Here is a 17,548-nt window from a genome sequence, read left to right on the forward strand (position 1 = left end):
GTTTGAAATTTCAAACTATGAATTCTGTTAAATAAAACAATATAAGTTTGAAATATTTAAGGTTTATACCATCAAGTTGCTTATATATAGGTTTTAGATAACTTGAGTTTGAGGCAAAAACTCAATTCTTTTTCAGGTATAAAATGTGAAAATTTTGAAAATTTAAATGATTTGCGATCAGAAATATTCGAAATTCTAAGATTTCATTTTGCAAAAATATTGAAATGAAATTTTATTAATGTTGTTAATTTTCTATGTTCAGTTTGAATTACTTATGCTTACTTTCTCAGTAACTATTTAGAGAACAAAGTTTGGAGATCCTTATTTGACCCAAATTTTTAATATTGTCCCTCTCCAAGATGATCCAAAATTATCTAAATTGCATGAATTTTACTTACAAAACTTTCTTGTTCAAATAGGCCATAATTCAAGGCCATCTTCAGCCCCAATACCTAGTGCAAAAATTTAAAGTGCAATGAAATGTTTATCGTCAAATTCACTCCAAAGCCCCATCTTCTCAGTTGACTTTTAAGGATACCTCCCCCCATACCAAACCCTACCTCTATCATGGTCAAACTATACACAGTTTTCCCCTGCATCCAGCACAGATGAATTATATAAAAGGAGAAGATGAGTCTAATCCATCAGTATCTTACTGGCAGTACTCGGGATAACATCTCCTGTAGGCCAATAGAATGGTAACTTATAAGATTTAACGGAGTGGGTGGCTAGCATGCCATGGGGAAGAAAAAGTTTCGGCATTACTTTTAATTTGTAATTTTTATTTATATTCCTAACCAACATTTTGACCGAGAGGATGCTCAAATTTAATGTTTTATTTTGTTCACTTTTTTCGGTGGATTTAAGATTTTACATATGACCTAAATTACTTTTTCTTAAAAGTCCAGAAATTTCAATGAGACAGTTTAGCAAATGAGATTGGCAAGAGTGAAATTAATTATTTAAAGACTTTTTTGACAGACTCAACTCTAGCTATTACTAACAGATACTGTTTACTTTTCTAGCGTGGATTGATTGTTCTGGCACTGGTGGGATCCAGCTTTGCAGCTCGTCAGCTCCAAGCTCAGGGAACTCTAAGAAGACAAGAGAAATCTCTTCTCAACACATTCCCCTTCAATGCTAAACAACATGCTGAACATCAAGCTCATGCCAGTGAGAGAGAGCCCAGTGTAAACATCCCTGCCCGTGATGCTCTTCAAGGAGCTGATACTGGTCTTGGAGGAGTAGCCTTCGGAGATGTCGCAGCTGCCAAAGCTGGTTCTGATGGTAAGCGTTGTATTGACAAGGTTGAGATGGTTGAAGAGACTGAGTATGATGAAGTTGTTCAATGTGATCACTCTTATGACAGAAGGTGTCACACCACCTATGTCACCAACTATGAATCACAGCAAGAGGAGGAGTGCGAGGAGAACTTCAGGAAGAACTGTTTCATCGACTATGAGAAGATTGCTTTTAATGAAACTGTTGAGGTCTGCAGAACACCTTTGGTTAAGGACTGTGATGTCTCGGGACCTGAGATCTGCAGAACTGAATATGAATCTGAGTGCTGGACTAAACAAGAAGAACATGATGTTCAAGATGATGTTGTTACCTGTGAAACTATCCAGGATGAGAAATGTGCTGATGAAACTTCTGGTTATACAACCTGCGCTCATGTGACCAAGTTGGTCCCCAAGCTTGAACCTACCGAGGAGTGCGTTGATGTCCCCAAGGAGGTTTGCACCAGGTCAAGGACCAACCCCAGGAAGGTCAAGAAGCCTGTTGTCAAGAAATGGTGCTACATTCCATCTGCTGAATCTGGACTGGCTTAAACCAGTTTTAACAGCTGGATCTGGACTGGCTTAACCCAGTTTTAACAGCTGAATATGTTCTACAAAATGGACGAACAACAGTCCTCTAGTCGTCTTAGTCTCCAGTCAACATTGCCTTAGTCTTTATTTTAAAATTATTTTCCTTGCCAACAATATTTACTGCAATTTACTGTATTACTGTATTCAAGTATTAGATGTAAGAAATAAATTCCACTGCCAACACAAATATAAGATTGTTTTAAGAAACTGAAAGCATAATTTCAAGTGACCCTCCATGCAAGGATGGCCATGCCTGATTTACAACGGTAACCTTTAGAGCGTTGTGTGATCAAGTATGAATTATTTTGAATTCCATGTTTGGTTTTTCAAAACTGTTTATTTTCATTTGTGGTTTCTCTCCCAAAGTGATTGCACATTTCTGGCTCATAAGAAACAATGAAGAAATTGTCAGAATTCAACAAATTTTTGAGTCAAACAAACTTAATTTCTTCAACACTTTTGATCAGTTTGCAGTTTTGAGTAAAAGAGCATTGCAATTGTTACTCGGAGGTTCCATTGAAATTAGGCTTACAGTGCCTATAATAAAGTCGTAATAGTTTTGCATGACAATGGTTTTAAATGCCAATTTGATTCACATGCAATAGAAGAGGATTTAAAAATTTTTTTGAACAAACAATAAACAAATTTTTCGTGAATGAAGTTGTGGTTCAGAAAAAAACGAAAGGTGGAAAACGAAATAAGAAATAAAAATGATTTTAAAAGCGTTTAAAAAGGAACGAAAAGCAATGAATGATTTAAAATCCCACATTTAAACCATAACTTTCGAATATGATAATATACAAAAGCACAAATGCAATTTTTACGGTTTTTAATGGCACAATAAGTTTAATCTATGTAAGAAAGTCCTGGGAAAAAAAGTTTCTGAAAAAAAAACCTGGAAATAAGAACTCTGGAGAATTTTCTCAAGTCCTTGGAAAAAATGTCACTGGAAATAAAGTCCAGTGTTTTGGATTCCTGGGACTTTTTTTTCCTCAAAAAAAGTCCTAGAATATAAAGTCTCGATTTGGTAGAACTTTATTTCCGGGGACTTTGGACTTTTTAATAAAAGGACTTTTTTCCACTTTTTTTTGCGGTTACCAATATGTTATAGTATATGATCTCTAACTAAATGCAACAAAGTTAAAGCATGCATGCAATTGTTGTTGAAGATTATTTACATTATTGCCATGTGCAAGTAGGAGAAATTTTAGATCGTAACTTGCCCATGTCCGTTATCAATGAAAAAGTGTTGTACAAGATATTTGTTGTGTGCATAACACAACATTCACCATTTGTGGAAACCTATTCTTAATTTTAGGCAAAATTTATATTGTTTTAATGAACTTTTTTGTCTTAAAGTCTGAAAATTTACCATTGTAATTCTATACTTGTTATTCTTCATATTCTCGTCTTCTTGACAGTTATGTTTACAAACAAATATGTTGAGTAAACAAATGTAAACAATCAATTTGGTTCTTGTGTACTGTACCATCAGAGCAGGATATAACAGCCTAACAGGGTAAGAGGGGAAGGGTTTAGTTAATTTTATGTATATCACTATTCTATATATCACGTAACAACATGTAACATAAATAACTTACAACATGTTTCATGCCGCGTAGAATTCTACAGTTTACATCGTCTTCATTCGTCGTCCTAACAAATAATCTAAACTGTGAAATAAAGTGTCTCTGTCAGGACTGAAATGAATTGAAAAGTCCCCAGGACTTTTGAAACTAGGGGATGGGGGATATTTTGCTTGCTTTATTAGTGTGCAAGAAATCCCAAGGGGGATATTTTTCATCCTTACAAGAACCAAGATTCTTTAACAATCTGATAACCAGCAATACAGGAGAAAACATAGGTTAGCTGAGGGGAGACAATTCTACATAGATACAGTAGCTAATTAGAACGATGATATTTTACTAAATGAAGGAAATTGTACTCTTTAATATTTTCATCTATAGGGCCAGGAATCAAGGTCTAATCATATATATGATGGACAGTGAAAACCAGAAAACTCTGGAATAAAAAGAAAACTGTTAAGTGATTTAATAAGTACATAAATGCTTTGTAACAACATCAAATGCACTTAATTGTTTATTAAAGGCCGTCTTTCTATTCCACAGTTTTCAGGATCTCACTGTATTATATGTTTATAAATATATAACTTGCTCCGTTTTCAGAATTTTATACTTTGAAAAGGTTCCACATGAATTCAAAATTGCTTATTTTATACATTTGCACGTTTTTCTTACACCTTAATGCCAGATTTTGACCCTTAGAGAAAGTTAATGCGAAAACGAACCACAAAATGATCATATTTTTTTTTATAAAAGTTAAAAAATGTAACATCCCTACCTTTTTTAATAATTAATAATTTCTTAATATCTATTTATCCATTTATGAGAAAAACTCCCACTCTGTTACATTAAAATTTCTGATTGAATAATACATAAAGCATGTTCACTGTTCAACATAGAACATAGATTTATTCAAACTAGTTTTACAGAGATTGTCTTTATGTCTGGATAAATTGTTAATCTGGAAAGCTTGATCTCGATATCCAATGTGGGCACTTCTAGATTTAAGGATCAATGCGTGATCCCTCAATTAAAGCTATCCATGCAGGCTATTACCATCATGGAAAAGGGAACTAAATATTGATCTGTAGATCTGAATAAGAGAGATCAATACTTGATCCTGAGATTCACAATACAAAAGTTTTGACTTCAGGTCTATCTTTTAGATAATAATCTTATCTTTTGGTCGCTAAATATTTAGTGAGTTTAAACATTAAATTTCAAAATAATATCCATTATTCACAAATTTTTCTGTTTTCATTCTAAAGTTTCAGCTCAGGGCCCAAAAAAGATATCAAAGTTATGCATTTAAAACGGCAAATTACAGTTTTGTTGAGAGACTGCATAATTTTTGACGATATTCTCTGGCTTCTTAATTTAACCAGTTGAGGCGTCTGGTTTTGCAATCCCAATGCTTCCTCTTTATATTACCAAGCTCGTTGGATCTTTCCAACTTAAAGGTTTGCTCAGCTGTTTTTTGAATCTAAAATAGCTAAAAGAAAGCTTCCTAGATTGTAAGTTAGACAAGCTAACAATGAAAATACAAAAACAGACAGGACGCAACTTCAGAGTTCAGAGACGACAGTACTGCAATCGTACTCGCTGTTTCCTTATATTATTTACGATTCCCTGAAACTTTAAACTTCTTTCTTTGCCCAATAATTAAATAAGTCCTTAAAAGAATATATCTAAGGCAGAAGATAAAAATGAAGATATAAATCAACAAAGGATATCGTCATATTTCAAGACCTTGATATTGTTAAGGATTATACAGTGAAACCCTGTATAACGAATACTTCGGAAGAATTTATCAAATGTCGTCTTGACAATTTTTCAATGAGTTTTATACTATATTTCGTAAATTTCAGTATTAGCGAAAATAAATAAATAGCTATGAATATGCTGGAACAGTTTTAAATTGTTCCATATAATCATTTAATTAAAAAACTAAATATCTGCAACATTCCATTATCAGAAAGTGAAGAATACGACATTTGATGAATTCTTTCGATGTATTCTTTATTAAGGGTTTCACTGTATAAAAAATATCGGTGAAGTTGGTTTCCACAAAATGAAAAAACATAAATTTTGCTTAAAAGATTAATTAAAGACAGTTAACGTATATTAATTAATTAACAAACAGTAGATATTTCACGTAGTTAAATGCTAGGTGTATTTTGGGTTCTGATCATATTTTAAGAAAAAGAACAAATTCAGAATATTATTATTATGATTTATTTTTCGAACACATAAAATTGGTTCAGATATTAGATTAGAACTAGTTAATTCAATTTATACATAGGTTTTCAACTAACGACTTTAATTCTTCTCTAATGTCGTCTTCTTCACAGTGTTAAGCGGAAATAACAATACATTAAAGACGATTGTTAAATACTTCTTTCCTTTTCATATGCCGCGGAAAATTTATAAATAGAAGGATTATTCTAATTAAAGAAATCGTCTCTAGCTGTTCAGGGTTAAATACTTCACAATATGTAATTGTAAAGAAATTGAGTTTTTGCCAATTAAATCCCAATTTTATAATACCTAAGTCTCAACAACCAGATGATGCATACCTTTCATATTTCAAACTTACATTGTTTGATCCACCAGAATTCATAGTTTGAAATATCTACGGTCTACGACATTTGGTTTAAAAGAAATTGAGATTTTAAAATCCGAGTTTGTGGCAAAGACTCATTTCCTTAGGATTAAAGGTTCTAACGAAAGGAATGCAAAAGGCAAAGGATAATATGAAGCCAGGTGGGGAGAAATAACAACTCACAAGACAGAATAATTAAGTTTTTAAAGAAAATTTGAACACCTTCAACAGCCCTCTAATAATCATGTCAAGCTCTAGTTAAACGGTGTCCCAATAAATTGAGGGACGACGCTTTCTGATCTTATTTGTTAAAAATACATGGTTCAAAAGTCTTGAAGGGTCTGTCATTGGGATTTCAAGTGACCCTGCATTCAAGAGGGATACATACCCTTTATCTAATAAAAATTTCAGAAGAAAAGTTTTAAATTTTAAAAATTAACTCTTAGTATTGGAAGCAGAAATCAAAAATCATTTAAATAGATGTTCTCAAAATATTCACTCAATTTGTCCCATGTTTATTGGGACAACCTATATGATTCAAATATTTTTTTCTGTAACATGAAATCAGAAAAATACATATACGAAGCAAATATTTCAATTTAAAGGGAATCCTCGCAAAATTTTAAACCTGTTTAACGATTTTTCCAGAGAGTTCCAATAACCAGGATTATCGCGATCCTAACTTTTCAGGGGTATAAAAAATAAATATAAAAACCGAAAGTAAGATTTTAAAGTTTCTTAAAACACTAGTTCTATCTGAAGGGTTCCAGAATTAAATTCGGGAACAATGGTTCTATCTGTAGGGTTCCAAAGCTAAACTCCAGAGACAATGGTTCTATCTGCAGTGGTTTGGAGCTAAACTCGACACTGGTTCTATCTGCAGTGGTTTGGAGCTAAACTTGACACTGGTTCTATCTGCAGTGGTTTGGAGCTAAACTCGACACTGGTTCTATATGCAGTGGTTTGGAGCTAAGACACTGGTTCTATATGCAGTGGTTTGGAGCTAAACTTGACACTGGTTCTATCTGCAGTGATTTGGAGCTAAACTCGACACTGGTTCTATATGCAGTGGTTTGGAGCTAAACTTGACAATGGTTCTATATGCAGTGGTTTGATGCTAAACTTGACACTGGTTCTATATGCAGTGGTTTGGAGCTAAACTCGACAATGGTTCTATATGCAGTGGTTTGGAGCTAAACTTGACACTGGTTCTATCTGCAGTGGTTTGGAGCTAAACTCGACACTGGTTCTATATGCAGGGTTCCGAATCTAAACTTTGTAGACACTGGTTCTATCTGCAGGGTTCCAGAGATATACTCTGGAGACACTGGTTCTATCAGGAGGGTTGCAGAGCTACAGGGTTACCCACAAAGGATGAGACTGCATAGACGACCGAAAACTCTAAAGATATGACGATCTGAAGCTTGAATTTTGGGGTCGGCATTCAATTGAGTATTTTAATGGTTTACCTAATGATTAAGCACTTAAATAAGCCTGTTTTGGCCAACAAGGAACTCTGAATGCAAGAAAACGGACTAAACAAAGTCCGTACAATAGTCTATGAAGTCTCATCCTCTGCGGGTAACTCTGTATATTCCGAAATCAATGGTTCTATTTGCAGGGTTGCAAATCTAAACCCTGTAGACAATGGTTCTATCTTCAGGGTTCTGAATCTAAACTGTTGAGGCAATGGTTCTGTCTGCAGGGTTCTGAAACTAAACTGTGAAGACAATGGTTCTGTCTGCAGGGTTCTGAATCTAAACTGTGGAGACAATGGTTCTATCTGCAGGGTTCTGAATCTAAACTGTGGAGACAATGGTTCTATCTGCAGAGGTTCTGAATCTAAACTGTGGAGACAATGGTTCTGTCTGCAGGGTTCTGAATCTAAACTGTGAAGACAATGGTTCTATCTGCAGGGTTCTCCATCTAAACTGTGGAGACAATGGTTCTATCAGCAGGGTTCTGATTCTAAACTGTGGAGACAATGGTTCTATCTGCAGGGTTCTCCATCTAAACTGTGGAGACAATGGTTCTGTCTGCAGGGTTCTGAATCTAAACTGTGGAGACAATGGTTCTATCTGCAGGGTTCTGAATCTAAATTGTGGAGACGATGGTTCTATCTGCAGGGTTCTGATTCTAAATTGTGGAGACGATGGTTCTATCTGCAGGGTTCTGAATCTAAACTGTGGAGACAATGGTTCTATCAGCAGAGTTCTGAATCTAAACTGTGGAGACAATGGTTCTATCTGCAGGGTTCTGAATCTAAACTATGGAGACAATGGTTCTATCAGCAGGGTTCTCCATCTAAACTGTGGAGACAATGGTTCTATCAGCAGAGTTCTGAATCTTAACTGTGGAGACAATGGTTCTATCTGCAAGGTTCTGAATCTAAACTGTGGAGACAATGGTTCTATCTGCAAGGTTCCGGAGCTAAACTCTGTCCCTAGGGAGATCTAAACCTAACCCGCAGGATTATCAATAACATTCAGATATCATAGGTTCTAGTAAGAGATGGTAAGGGAGGATGGATCCGTAGGAGAAATATGGATATCTCTTACAATATAATTGTAAATGTAAACATAAGGTATTCTTACAATAGTTTTATTCTTTTAACCTTGTCGTTCCTGCTTACATACAAATACTTTCTTCGTACATGTAAAAATTGATTTCAGAATTTTTTTTATTAATTTTTTAAATTTCAAATATTCTAAATCCCGCAAAAAATAAGTATAAAGAACACTGGATAAAATACAGAGATGAAAAAGGGGAGGCTTGGAAGAAAAGTACCATGTTGACTCAGAATAAAATAGTTAAAAAGATTGAATAACAGATGGAAATGAGGATTAAGGAAAGAATAGGGAGACTAGGACTATGGAGGGAGGTAGTAGGAAGAGAATGGAATGGACGGAAGAGGGAAAGTGCTGGGAGAAGATAAATAGAAGGAAAGAGAGACTTTCAGTTGGATTGAGGGGAAGGGGATAGAGGGGAGGGAAAGACAAGGTAAAAAAAAAGGCAGATGGGAGGGAGGAGAACAGAATGCAAGGGGAAAGTAGAGGGGAAGGTGGGGAAGGCAAAGGCAAAAGTAAAGGAAGGGGAGGGGAGTGCAAGGGATAAAGTAGAGGAATCGAGGGAGGGGAAGGTAAGGGGAAAAAGTAGAGGGAGGGAGGGCAAGGCAAGATAAAAAGTAGAGGGGCGGGAGGGGAAGGCAAGGGAAAAAGTAGAGTGGAGGGAGGGGAAGGCAAGGAAAAGGTGGAGGTAGAGAGGAGAAGGCAAGGGAAAAAGGGGAGGGGAGAAAGGNAGAGGGGAGGGAGGGGAAAGTAAGGGAAAAGTAGAGAGAGGGAGGGGAAAGCAAGGGAAAAAGTAAAGGGGTTAGAGGGGAAGGCAAGGGAAAAAGTAAAGGGGAGGGAGGGGAAAACAAGGGAAAAAGTATAGGGGAGAAACGGGAAGTCAAGGGAAAAAGTAGAGTGGAGGGAGGGGAGGGTTTAACTGCTTTAGTTCCCTAGTTCCCTCCTATTTGATTTCCATACAAAAGAAAATATATAGCATCTGTTCACAGAATAAATGGCCGATTGTTGATATTTCAACACAGCAGTATTCACCAGAACCCGGGGATAAATTGAAAACAACTCATACAGTTCAATATATTCAAGGTTTATTCAATTAAACTTTAATCTTTAAAAGGACTGGAGACGTTACAGTTCAACATATTCAAGGTTTATTCAATTAAACTTTAATCTTTAAAGGGACTGGAGACGTTGCAGTTCAATATATTCAAGGTTTATTCAATTAAACTTTAATCTTTAAAGGGACTTGAGACGTTATTTCAAACAACTACTGCAGGTGTGGAGTGGCATGTTAGATTCAAACTGTTACCCAATAAACCTTTTTATTTGCATGAGATATCTGTGTTTTTCTCTCGGAAAATTGTTCATTTTTAATTCCAGTTCTCGGTAAAAGATTTTGAATTTATGTTAGTACAGGACAATGAAGGAATTGTCAGAATTAAAAGAAATACGAAGACATCTTACTTTCAGGGTTGAATTGCACGGATCGGATCTGCACGAAAAACCTTAAATTTAAGAAAGTATCCTGTCTATATTGCCTATATTGTCTATATTGCCTATATTGCCTATATTGCCTATATTGCCTATATTGTCTATATTGCCTATATTGTCTATATTGTCTATATTGCCTATATTGTCTATATTGCCTATATTGCCTATATTGTCTATATTGTCTATATTGCCTATATTGTCTATATTGCCTATATTGTCTATATTGTCTATATTGCCTATATTGTCTATATTGCCTATATTGCCTATATTGCCTATATTGTCTATATTGCCTATATTGCCTATATTGCCTATTTTGTCTATATTGCCTATATTGTCTATATTGACTCAAATTAAATCGAATGATAGAGATGATGATATTTTCGATTTCCGTAGTTTTGTTCTCACTTTAACACGACGCACTTTTAGTTAAAGGATCACTTAGATTATTCTTTCCATTTAAATATATTGGATTAAACACAAACTTAGTTGTAAAATAAAAACAGTTGTATCTATGTAAAATTTACATGTACTGTATTATTTTTTAAGATAAATTTAGTAACACCCAAACAACTGGAGCTGACGACAAAGGAATACGCACAAATTGTGTCATTATATATACAACCTCACTACCAAAAAAAGGTTTAGGTTGATACGTTCAATTTAAGCATGTACATATGCATATTATTAGGGAAAAATTATTTCCGTCAATTTAGACTTTTAAGATTTTGGATGACTGTGGGAAAAGAATTTTTCCAAAAATGATTTTTCCAAAATTAGTTTTAGGAAATATTTAAGTTCCTTTCCGGACTCCTTACAGCTGATTAATGAATCTTGAAATCTTAAAGGGCCGAGTTGTTTTTGTAAAACCTCATCACATGACTCCATGTAAAGTTCATGCCCATTTAGGATAAAAAATATTTCTCCAAAACTAATTGAATTTTTTCAATTCAGAAAATTTACAAACAAAAAAAACTTAAAATCCGCAACGTTTTTAAATGTTATTGATTAGTGTATCAATAAGAATTGCTTGAAGATAACCAGCAAGAATTACTGCTGAGAATACTATTAAAATGAGTTGCAGTTGCGAAGCGCCGTGCAATTTCATTTTGATAGGCAAAGTCTGGTGTTTCTGCAACCATGGAATATTTTTTTCTATGAATTCCTCTCTTCACAATTTGCAGATCTGCTTAGTTCACGTATTATTTTAAGCCCATGGTAAAAAGGTGAAGTGTTTATAAACAGTATAAACACGTGATGACAGGTTTAACTACTAAATAACCAGGGGTCATGAGTTCAGGACGCGGCATTCTCTCAATACCATCGTATTTCTTACACAATCAGTTGGGGGACTAGAGATGGGAAGATGTTCTGATTTTTGAAAGACGTTATTAAATGGGATTCCATGTTTTTTTGGAACAATTTCTAAATACAGATTCAGATCTATAATCTATTATGAGGCAGCTGCTAGCTCCGAAAAACGACCAGAACCCTACCCGTCGCACCGGACTTTCCAAAATTGGGTGACCGGCACATTAGCTCATGCGGGCAGCCACTTGGAACATAAACCCCGAGTGGTTTTGCAGCTGAAAACCGCAGCCACAGTTTACTACGTCTAGTTCAGAGTTTTCCTTACAAAAATTCATGGTGCTCTGAGAAAAATACTATGTATAAGTATGGTTTAACAATGACACAGGCCATTGAAACCTGGGATTTATGCTAAAAGTGAAATGTTCGTCACCTGACCAATTAAGACAAAAATAAGGACGTATTAACGGTCAACAGGAGAACTTGGTGAACTGTGCATTTTCTTCTCAGCGTAATTCTATCAAAGCGTTTGAAAGAACCAATATTAGAGTGTATACTGTATAGGCTTTATGCTCTTCTAAAAAGTTGGATTTGCATCTGCTAACCAATGTTGAAACAAACAGAGTGAGTTGAGGAATACCAGTCAACAGGAGGACTAAGCGCATTTTCTACGTAACCCAATTCTATCAAAGCAAATGACTGTTTTTTGGACGTTTAGTTCTAGGTCGTTCACCTCGATTGAAGTTTTTCTGACAGTGCCGAGTAAAATTCTGTAGTTTTTTTTTTATCAAAATTTAAACCAATAAGACCCTTTTTTCTTTTGACAGGGGCTCATCAAAGTGGTAGCCAAAGTGAGCAAAATTGGCAATTAGAGTTAATTTTTGCTACAAGAATCTCATATTTTTCCGTCAAAGAAGATGGACTGCATTTACTGGGAGGAATGTAAACATAGTTAATAAGACATTGCTGCACAGACTAAGGTCTGAAAATAGTTGCCAACAGATTAACAGCACCTGGAAATTATATTTTATTAAAATCATGGCCCAGGCCTATTATTATTGAGTATTGAAGAAGACACACAAATACCAAGGACAAGCCACAAAGGGGTATTCTGGCATCTCATTCAGTAATTTAGATAGTCATACAAATAGTAAAATTTTTGGTGACAACATCCTTATTAGATGGAGCAAACTCATCATTTACCTATACCCAACCTCTTAGCCTTTTTCCAAGAATCTCATGGGAGGGGGGGGGGGGGGGGGGGCGGGGATTGACAAAAGGGCAACTGCACCCCTCATGCTCTTCTGTTTGGATTCCTCTTTCTTGTATTCATTTTAAATACTAATATAAAGATAACGGTTACAAAATAGATTAAAAAAGAGCTTACATTCCCAGTCCTATTAAAGGGCGCATTTCCGAATCATGTTTGTGGTAACTATAGTGTACTCATTACTTCTTATGAAACTAAAGGGACCGCATATAGAGCCCAAGTTTTAAATAATATTAGAGCACAAGAACATGATTAGCTAGTAGCAACCTAAATAATACAAAAAACATTTACAAAAGACATGTTGGCAGTTTATTTTATACCTATTTCACGATTTACAATACTGATTGATAGTAAAGGTACTGGGAGATTGAAAGATCCTCATATCAATATAAGACTAGGATAGTTTAAAGCTTCATGACTGATCTCTCAAGATAGGATTCAGCTGTCGAAAACCGGTTTAAGCCAGTCCAGATTCAGCAGAGGGAATGTAGCACCATTTCTTGACAACGGGCTTCTTGACCTTCCTGGGGTTGGTCCTTGACCTGGTGCAAACCTCCTTGGGGACATCAACGCACTCCTCGGTAGGTTCAAGCTTGGGTACCAACTTGGTCACATGAGCGCAGGTTCTATGAGGCTCAAGAGTACATTCTTCCTTAGGGGCATCCTGGACAATGGTCTGGGTTTTATCAAAGCACTGCTCAGCTCCCTAAAACATTTATAGCTTTTATTAAGTTCAGTCACTGAGACAATTTTAACATATGGAATGATTTACCAACATAATCTGTTTGTTTAATTGTTATATTTACCTCCTTAAATCCACAACCTGCAGGGGCGCAGAGCTCTCTGGGTTCCTTGGTACATCCTGTTATAGGAGTGTACTTCTTCACATTCTTCTTAGTTACAGAGCAAACCTCCCTGGGCCACTTGGAGCACTTGGTTAAGGTAGTATAACCAGAAGTTTCATCAGCACATTTCTCATCCTGGATAGTTTCACAGGTAACAACATCATCTTGAACATCATGTTCTTCTTGTTTAGTCCAGCACTCAGATTCATATTCAGTTCTGCAGATCTCAGGTCCCTGGACATCACAGTCTTTCACCAGAGGTGTTCTGCAGACCTGAACAGTTTCGTTAAAAGCAATCTTCTCATAGTCGATGAAACAGTTCTTTCTGTAGTTCTCCTCGCACTCCTCCTCTTGCTGTGATTCATAGTTGGTGACATAGGTGGTGTGACACCTTCTGTCATAAGAGTGATCACATTGAACAACTTCATCATACTCAGTTTCTTCAATCATCTCAACCTTGTCAATACAACGCTTACCATCGGAACCAGCTTTGGCAGCTGCCACATCTCCGAAGGCTACTCCTCCAAGACCAGTATCAGCTGCTTGAAGAGCGTTACGGGCAGGGATGTTTACACTGGGAAGTCTCTCATTTGTATGAGCATGAGCATGATTTTCAGATGTAGATGCCTGAGCATTGAAGGGGAATGTGTTTAGAAGAGACTTCTCTTGTCTGAGCTGGGTTCCCTGAAGCTGACGGGCAGCCAGGCTGGATCCTACCAGTGCCAATACTATCAATCCACGCTAAAACATTCAATAATAAAGTATTTTAATAGAAGTTTATTCTTTGTTTACAAAAGCTGTTAAGTATGAATCCTTCAGTTTTTGTGTCATAGGACTACATCCCCAAGTACTTTAAATTTTTGTGAAAAAGTAAATTTTTTTATATTATTTTTCTTTCGTTTAAATTTTATTTAACATTCTTATATTATTTCCGTTTTTATTGTCAGATCCGTCTTCCAATTCTCCAAACCCCCCAAAAACTAATCTGTAGTTAAGCGCACTCTGTACATACCATGTTGTCGGCCTACAGGTGTTAACACGTGCACTGCCAAAGAACAACTGAAGACAAATCTCCGACCCATCCTATTTATACCCTGGTCTGGCTCCAGCTCGTGAAAACACACGGCTACGATGGGATTCCAACAAACTACTTGAAAAATGAACTTTCATAGAAACCATGAGCTCAGCCTGTTACAGCTGTGACGAGTAAAAATTCAAAAAACCAGAGTGCTCAAGATCCGGGAAGCAACAAATTTGGCGCCAAACGTCATCAAAATAACATTTTCTGAAGATATAACTCTTCTCAACTGTTCCAATAGACATTAAACCCTACCCCCCCCCCCCCCCCCTAAACCCTGCCCTCCCAAAATATGTATGAATGAATCTGAACGCACTAAACAAAGAAGGAGAAAACCCGTAAATCCATAGACTCAAATTTACGCAAAAATAAACTCATAAAACCTTGCCCAAATAAGAAGCACTATGACGCAATTCGCAATATGGTAATGAAGTGTGCAAATTGCTCTCAAAGTGACCATAAACGAATAAGAGACAATAATGAAAATATTTATGAAAATGAAGAATTGCGTGGAAAACTTTTTAAAAAGATTTTGAGCTTGGAAAAGGTTAAAACATATTAAAACATATTGAAGAGCTAGGTAAGTAAGATGAAAATTGTGTATAAAAGTTGATGTATAATGTATAAGGTATAATGTATAATCTACAATGCAAATTGTATAATGTATAGTGTATAAAATATAAAAAATAATGTATTTTGTACAATGTATAATGAATAATGTATAATGTATATTGTATAGTACTGTATAATGTATAATGTATAATGTATAATGTATAAGGTATAATGTATAATCTACAATGCAAATTGTATAATGTATAATGTATAAAATATAATAAATAATGTATTTTGTACAATGTATAATGTATAATGTTATAATGTATAATGTATAAAATATAATATATTATGTATTATGTACAATGCATTATGTATAATGTATAATGTATTATGTTTAATGTATAATGTATAATGTATATTGTATAATGCACAATGTACAATGTATATTGTATAATGTATAAAGTATAATGTATAATTTACAATGCAACTTGTAAAATGTATAATGTATAATGTATAATTTATAAATGAATAATGTATAATTTAAACTGAAAAATGTAAAATGTATAATGTATAATGTATAATGTATAATGTATAATGTATAATGAATTTCTCTGTTGCCACCTATTGTACTTGATAATCTATTTGAGCACACCTAAGTAAATGAACATTTTCAAACCACAATATTTTGCTATGAGAGAAGCTTTATGATCATATTATTTATATGTTGATCTTATTTTCTCAAAAAGTTTTTGTTTGTGAATTCTTATCTCCAGAATGTTACATAAATTTTACATAATGTGTTACATAATATTACATAATGTCACATACATGTTACATAATAATGTACAGCATAAACTCAAACAAAATTGAACAAAAACAAAAAAATTATGTTCATTAGTAACTTAGTGAGAGAGATAAAAGCGCGGTTTTAATCAATGTATTTATTTTCCCTTTTGTCCTCAACACATCGCGTTTTTTAACACGAGTAAAATTATAGTTAACTTACTAATCACATACAACACCCAGTTTATCTTTGACCCTGAATTCAAGATTGTATTTTTAAAATGTTATTCCTTTCTTTCAGTTTTCAGGTTTAAATGTTATAAAAAAGGTTTTTTTTAAGGGGGGCACAATGTTGCCAAGGGGGGGGGGGCACAACAATTTTTTGATCGCTGACGCGTGATAAATTTCCCCCCCTCTCCTATAGAAATGATCTTGTACGCCCCTGTGAATGGGTTGACTTACAAGGAAAACTCTAGACAGAGCTGGGTTCCCAAGATATATGATAATATCATACAAAGGCTCAACAAAATATAATGGAATATTTTAAACTAAAAAGCGTCAAGACCCCTTTAATAATCGATCTGCGTCACGTTGCCAATTATGGTCCAGAAAATCAATGTATTAGCATATTTTAACATGTTTGCCTTTAGGGAAGCCAGAGCTAGAGATATAGCAACAACATTTTTTATATAAAGCTGCAATTTCTAGGAATTCGTGAAATTTAAAACCGACAGATTAAACTGTATTTGTTTGAGATGAAAATGAGATTTTTAAAAAATTTAAAAAAACTATTTTTATTTTTAGAGACCGGCATTATAAGTAAGCATCTAGAAATCTCTGATTTTTGAGATTTTTCTTATCAAAATAGATATTTAGGACGAATTGCTCCATTTTCTAAATAAATATATTAAATATATTTAATTTTCTTATCTGTTCGTGTACTTTAAAGGGTCTGTTCGTGTAGTTTAATGGGTATGTTCGTGTACTTTAAAGGGTCTGTTTGTGTAGTTTAAAGGGACTGTTCGTGTAGTTTAAAGGGTCTGTTCGTGTAGTTTAAAGGGTCTGTTCGTGTAGTTTAAAGGGTATGTTCGTGTAGTTTAAAGGGACTGTTCGTTTAGTTTAAGGATCTAAAAATGTTGGGCGGATCTGTTCAGTTCAGCGGTTTTTTACGTTTATTGGATACAAATGAACAACAAACAAACAAACAAACAAACTAACAGACAAGTATTGATTTTAGTTTTTATTTCAGGCGGCTTAATAATGTCAGCATTTGAATTTTTCGGGGGTATTTTATAAATTATGAATTTATATGAACGCAATTATATTTATAACAAATATTTCACAGAAATCTGAAGAAGACAAAATGTCAACGTTTGCGTAAAATAAGAGAAATAGTCCTTCTAACAATGCCAAAACCATGGTAATCCGGAGAAATTTATCATTCCCACACTGTTTCTTTGAATTTATCATGATTTTTTTTTTAATTTTAAAGGTTATTTCAAGAAATTTGCACAGAATCTTATTCAGAAGATCTTTGACCCGCAACCCCTGGTGTAGTTAAATTCCACTCCCTTTCCCTCCCCTTCTCTCTTTACCCCCCC

At 34.8% G+C, this 17,548-nt stretch overlaps 2 protein-coding genes across 2 annotated transcripts; one reads left to right on the top strand and one right to left on the bottom strand.

Moving 5' to 3' along the window:
- The first annotated feature begins 590 nt into the window (after positions 1–590).
- Positions 591–2,060, top strand: LOC111694904 (uncharacterized). The gene is made up of 2 exons (XM_023463960.1): positions 591–698; positions 1,026–2,060. Exons 1-2 carry the CDS (start codon positions 696–698, stop codon positions 1,830–1,832), a joined length of 810 nt encoding a protein of 269 aa, XP_023319728.1. The 5' UTR covers positions 591–695; the 3' UTR covers positions 1,833–2,060.
- Positions 2,061–12,972: 10,912 nt separating this feature from the next.
- On the bottom strand, positions 12,973–14,653 carry LOC111694898 (uncharacterized). Its single transcript, XM_023463953.1, has 3 exons — positions 14,544–14,653; positions 13,493–14,272; positions 12,973–13,392 (listed from the first exon to the last, which is right to left on the bottom strand). The coding sequence occupies exons 1-3, from the start codon at positions 14,544–14,546 to the stop codon at positions 13,144–13,146; spliced, it is 1,032 nt and encodes a 343-aa protein (XP_023319721.1). The 5' UTR covers positions 14,547–14,653; the 3' UTR covers positions 12,973–13,143.
- Between the last annotated feature and the right edge of the window lie 2,895 nt (positions 14,654–17,548).

Source organism: Eurytemora carolleeae, unplaced genomic scaffold (genome assembly GCF_000591075.1).
Source record: "Eurytemora carolleeae unplaced genomic scaffold, Eaff_2.0 scaffold91, whole genome shotgun sequence".
NCBI classification, from domain to species: domain Eukaryota; kingdom Metazoa; phylum Arthropoda; class Copepoda; order Calanoida; family Temoridae; genus Eurytemora; species Eurytemora carolleeae.

Coding starts and splice junctions, on each gene's coding strand:
- LOC111694898 (XM_023463953.1), bottom strand. Junction 13,393..13,492: donor CAGGTTGTGGATTTAAGGAG/GTAAATATAACA, acceptor TAAATGTTTTAG/GGAGCTGAGCAGTGCTTTGA.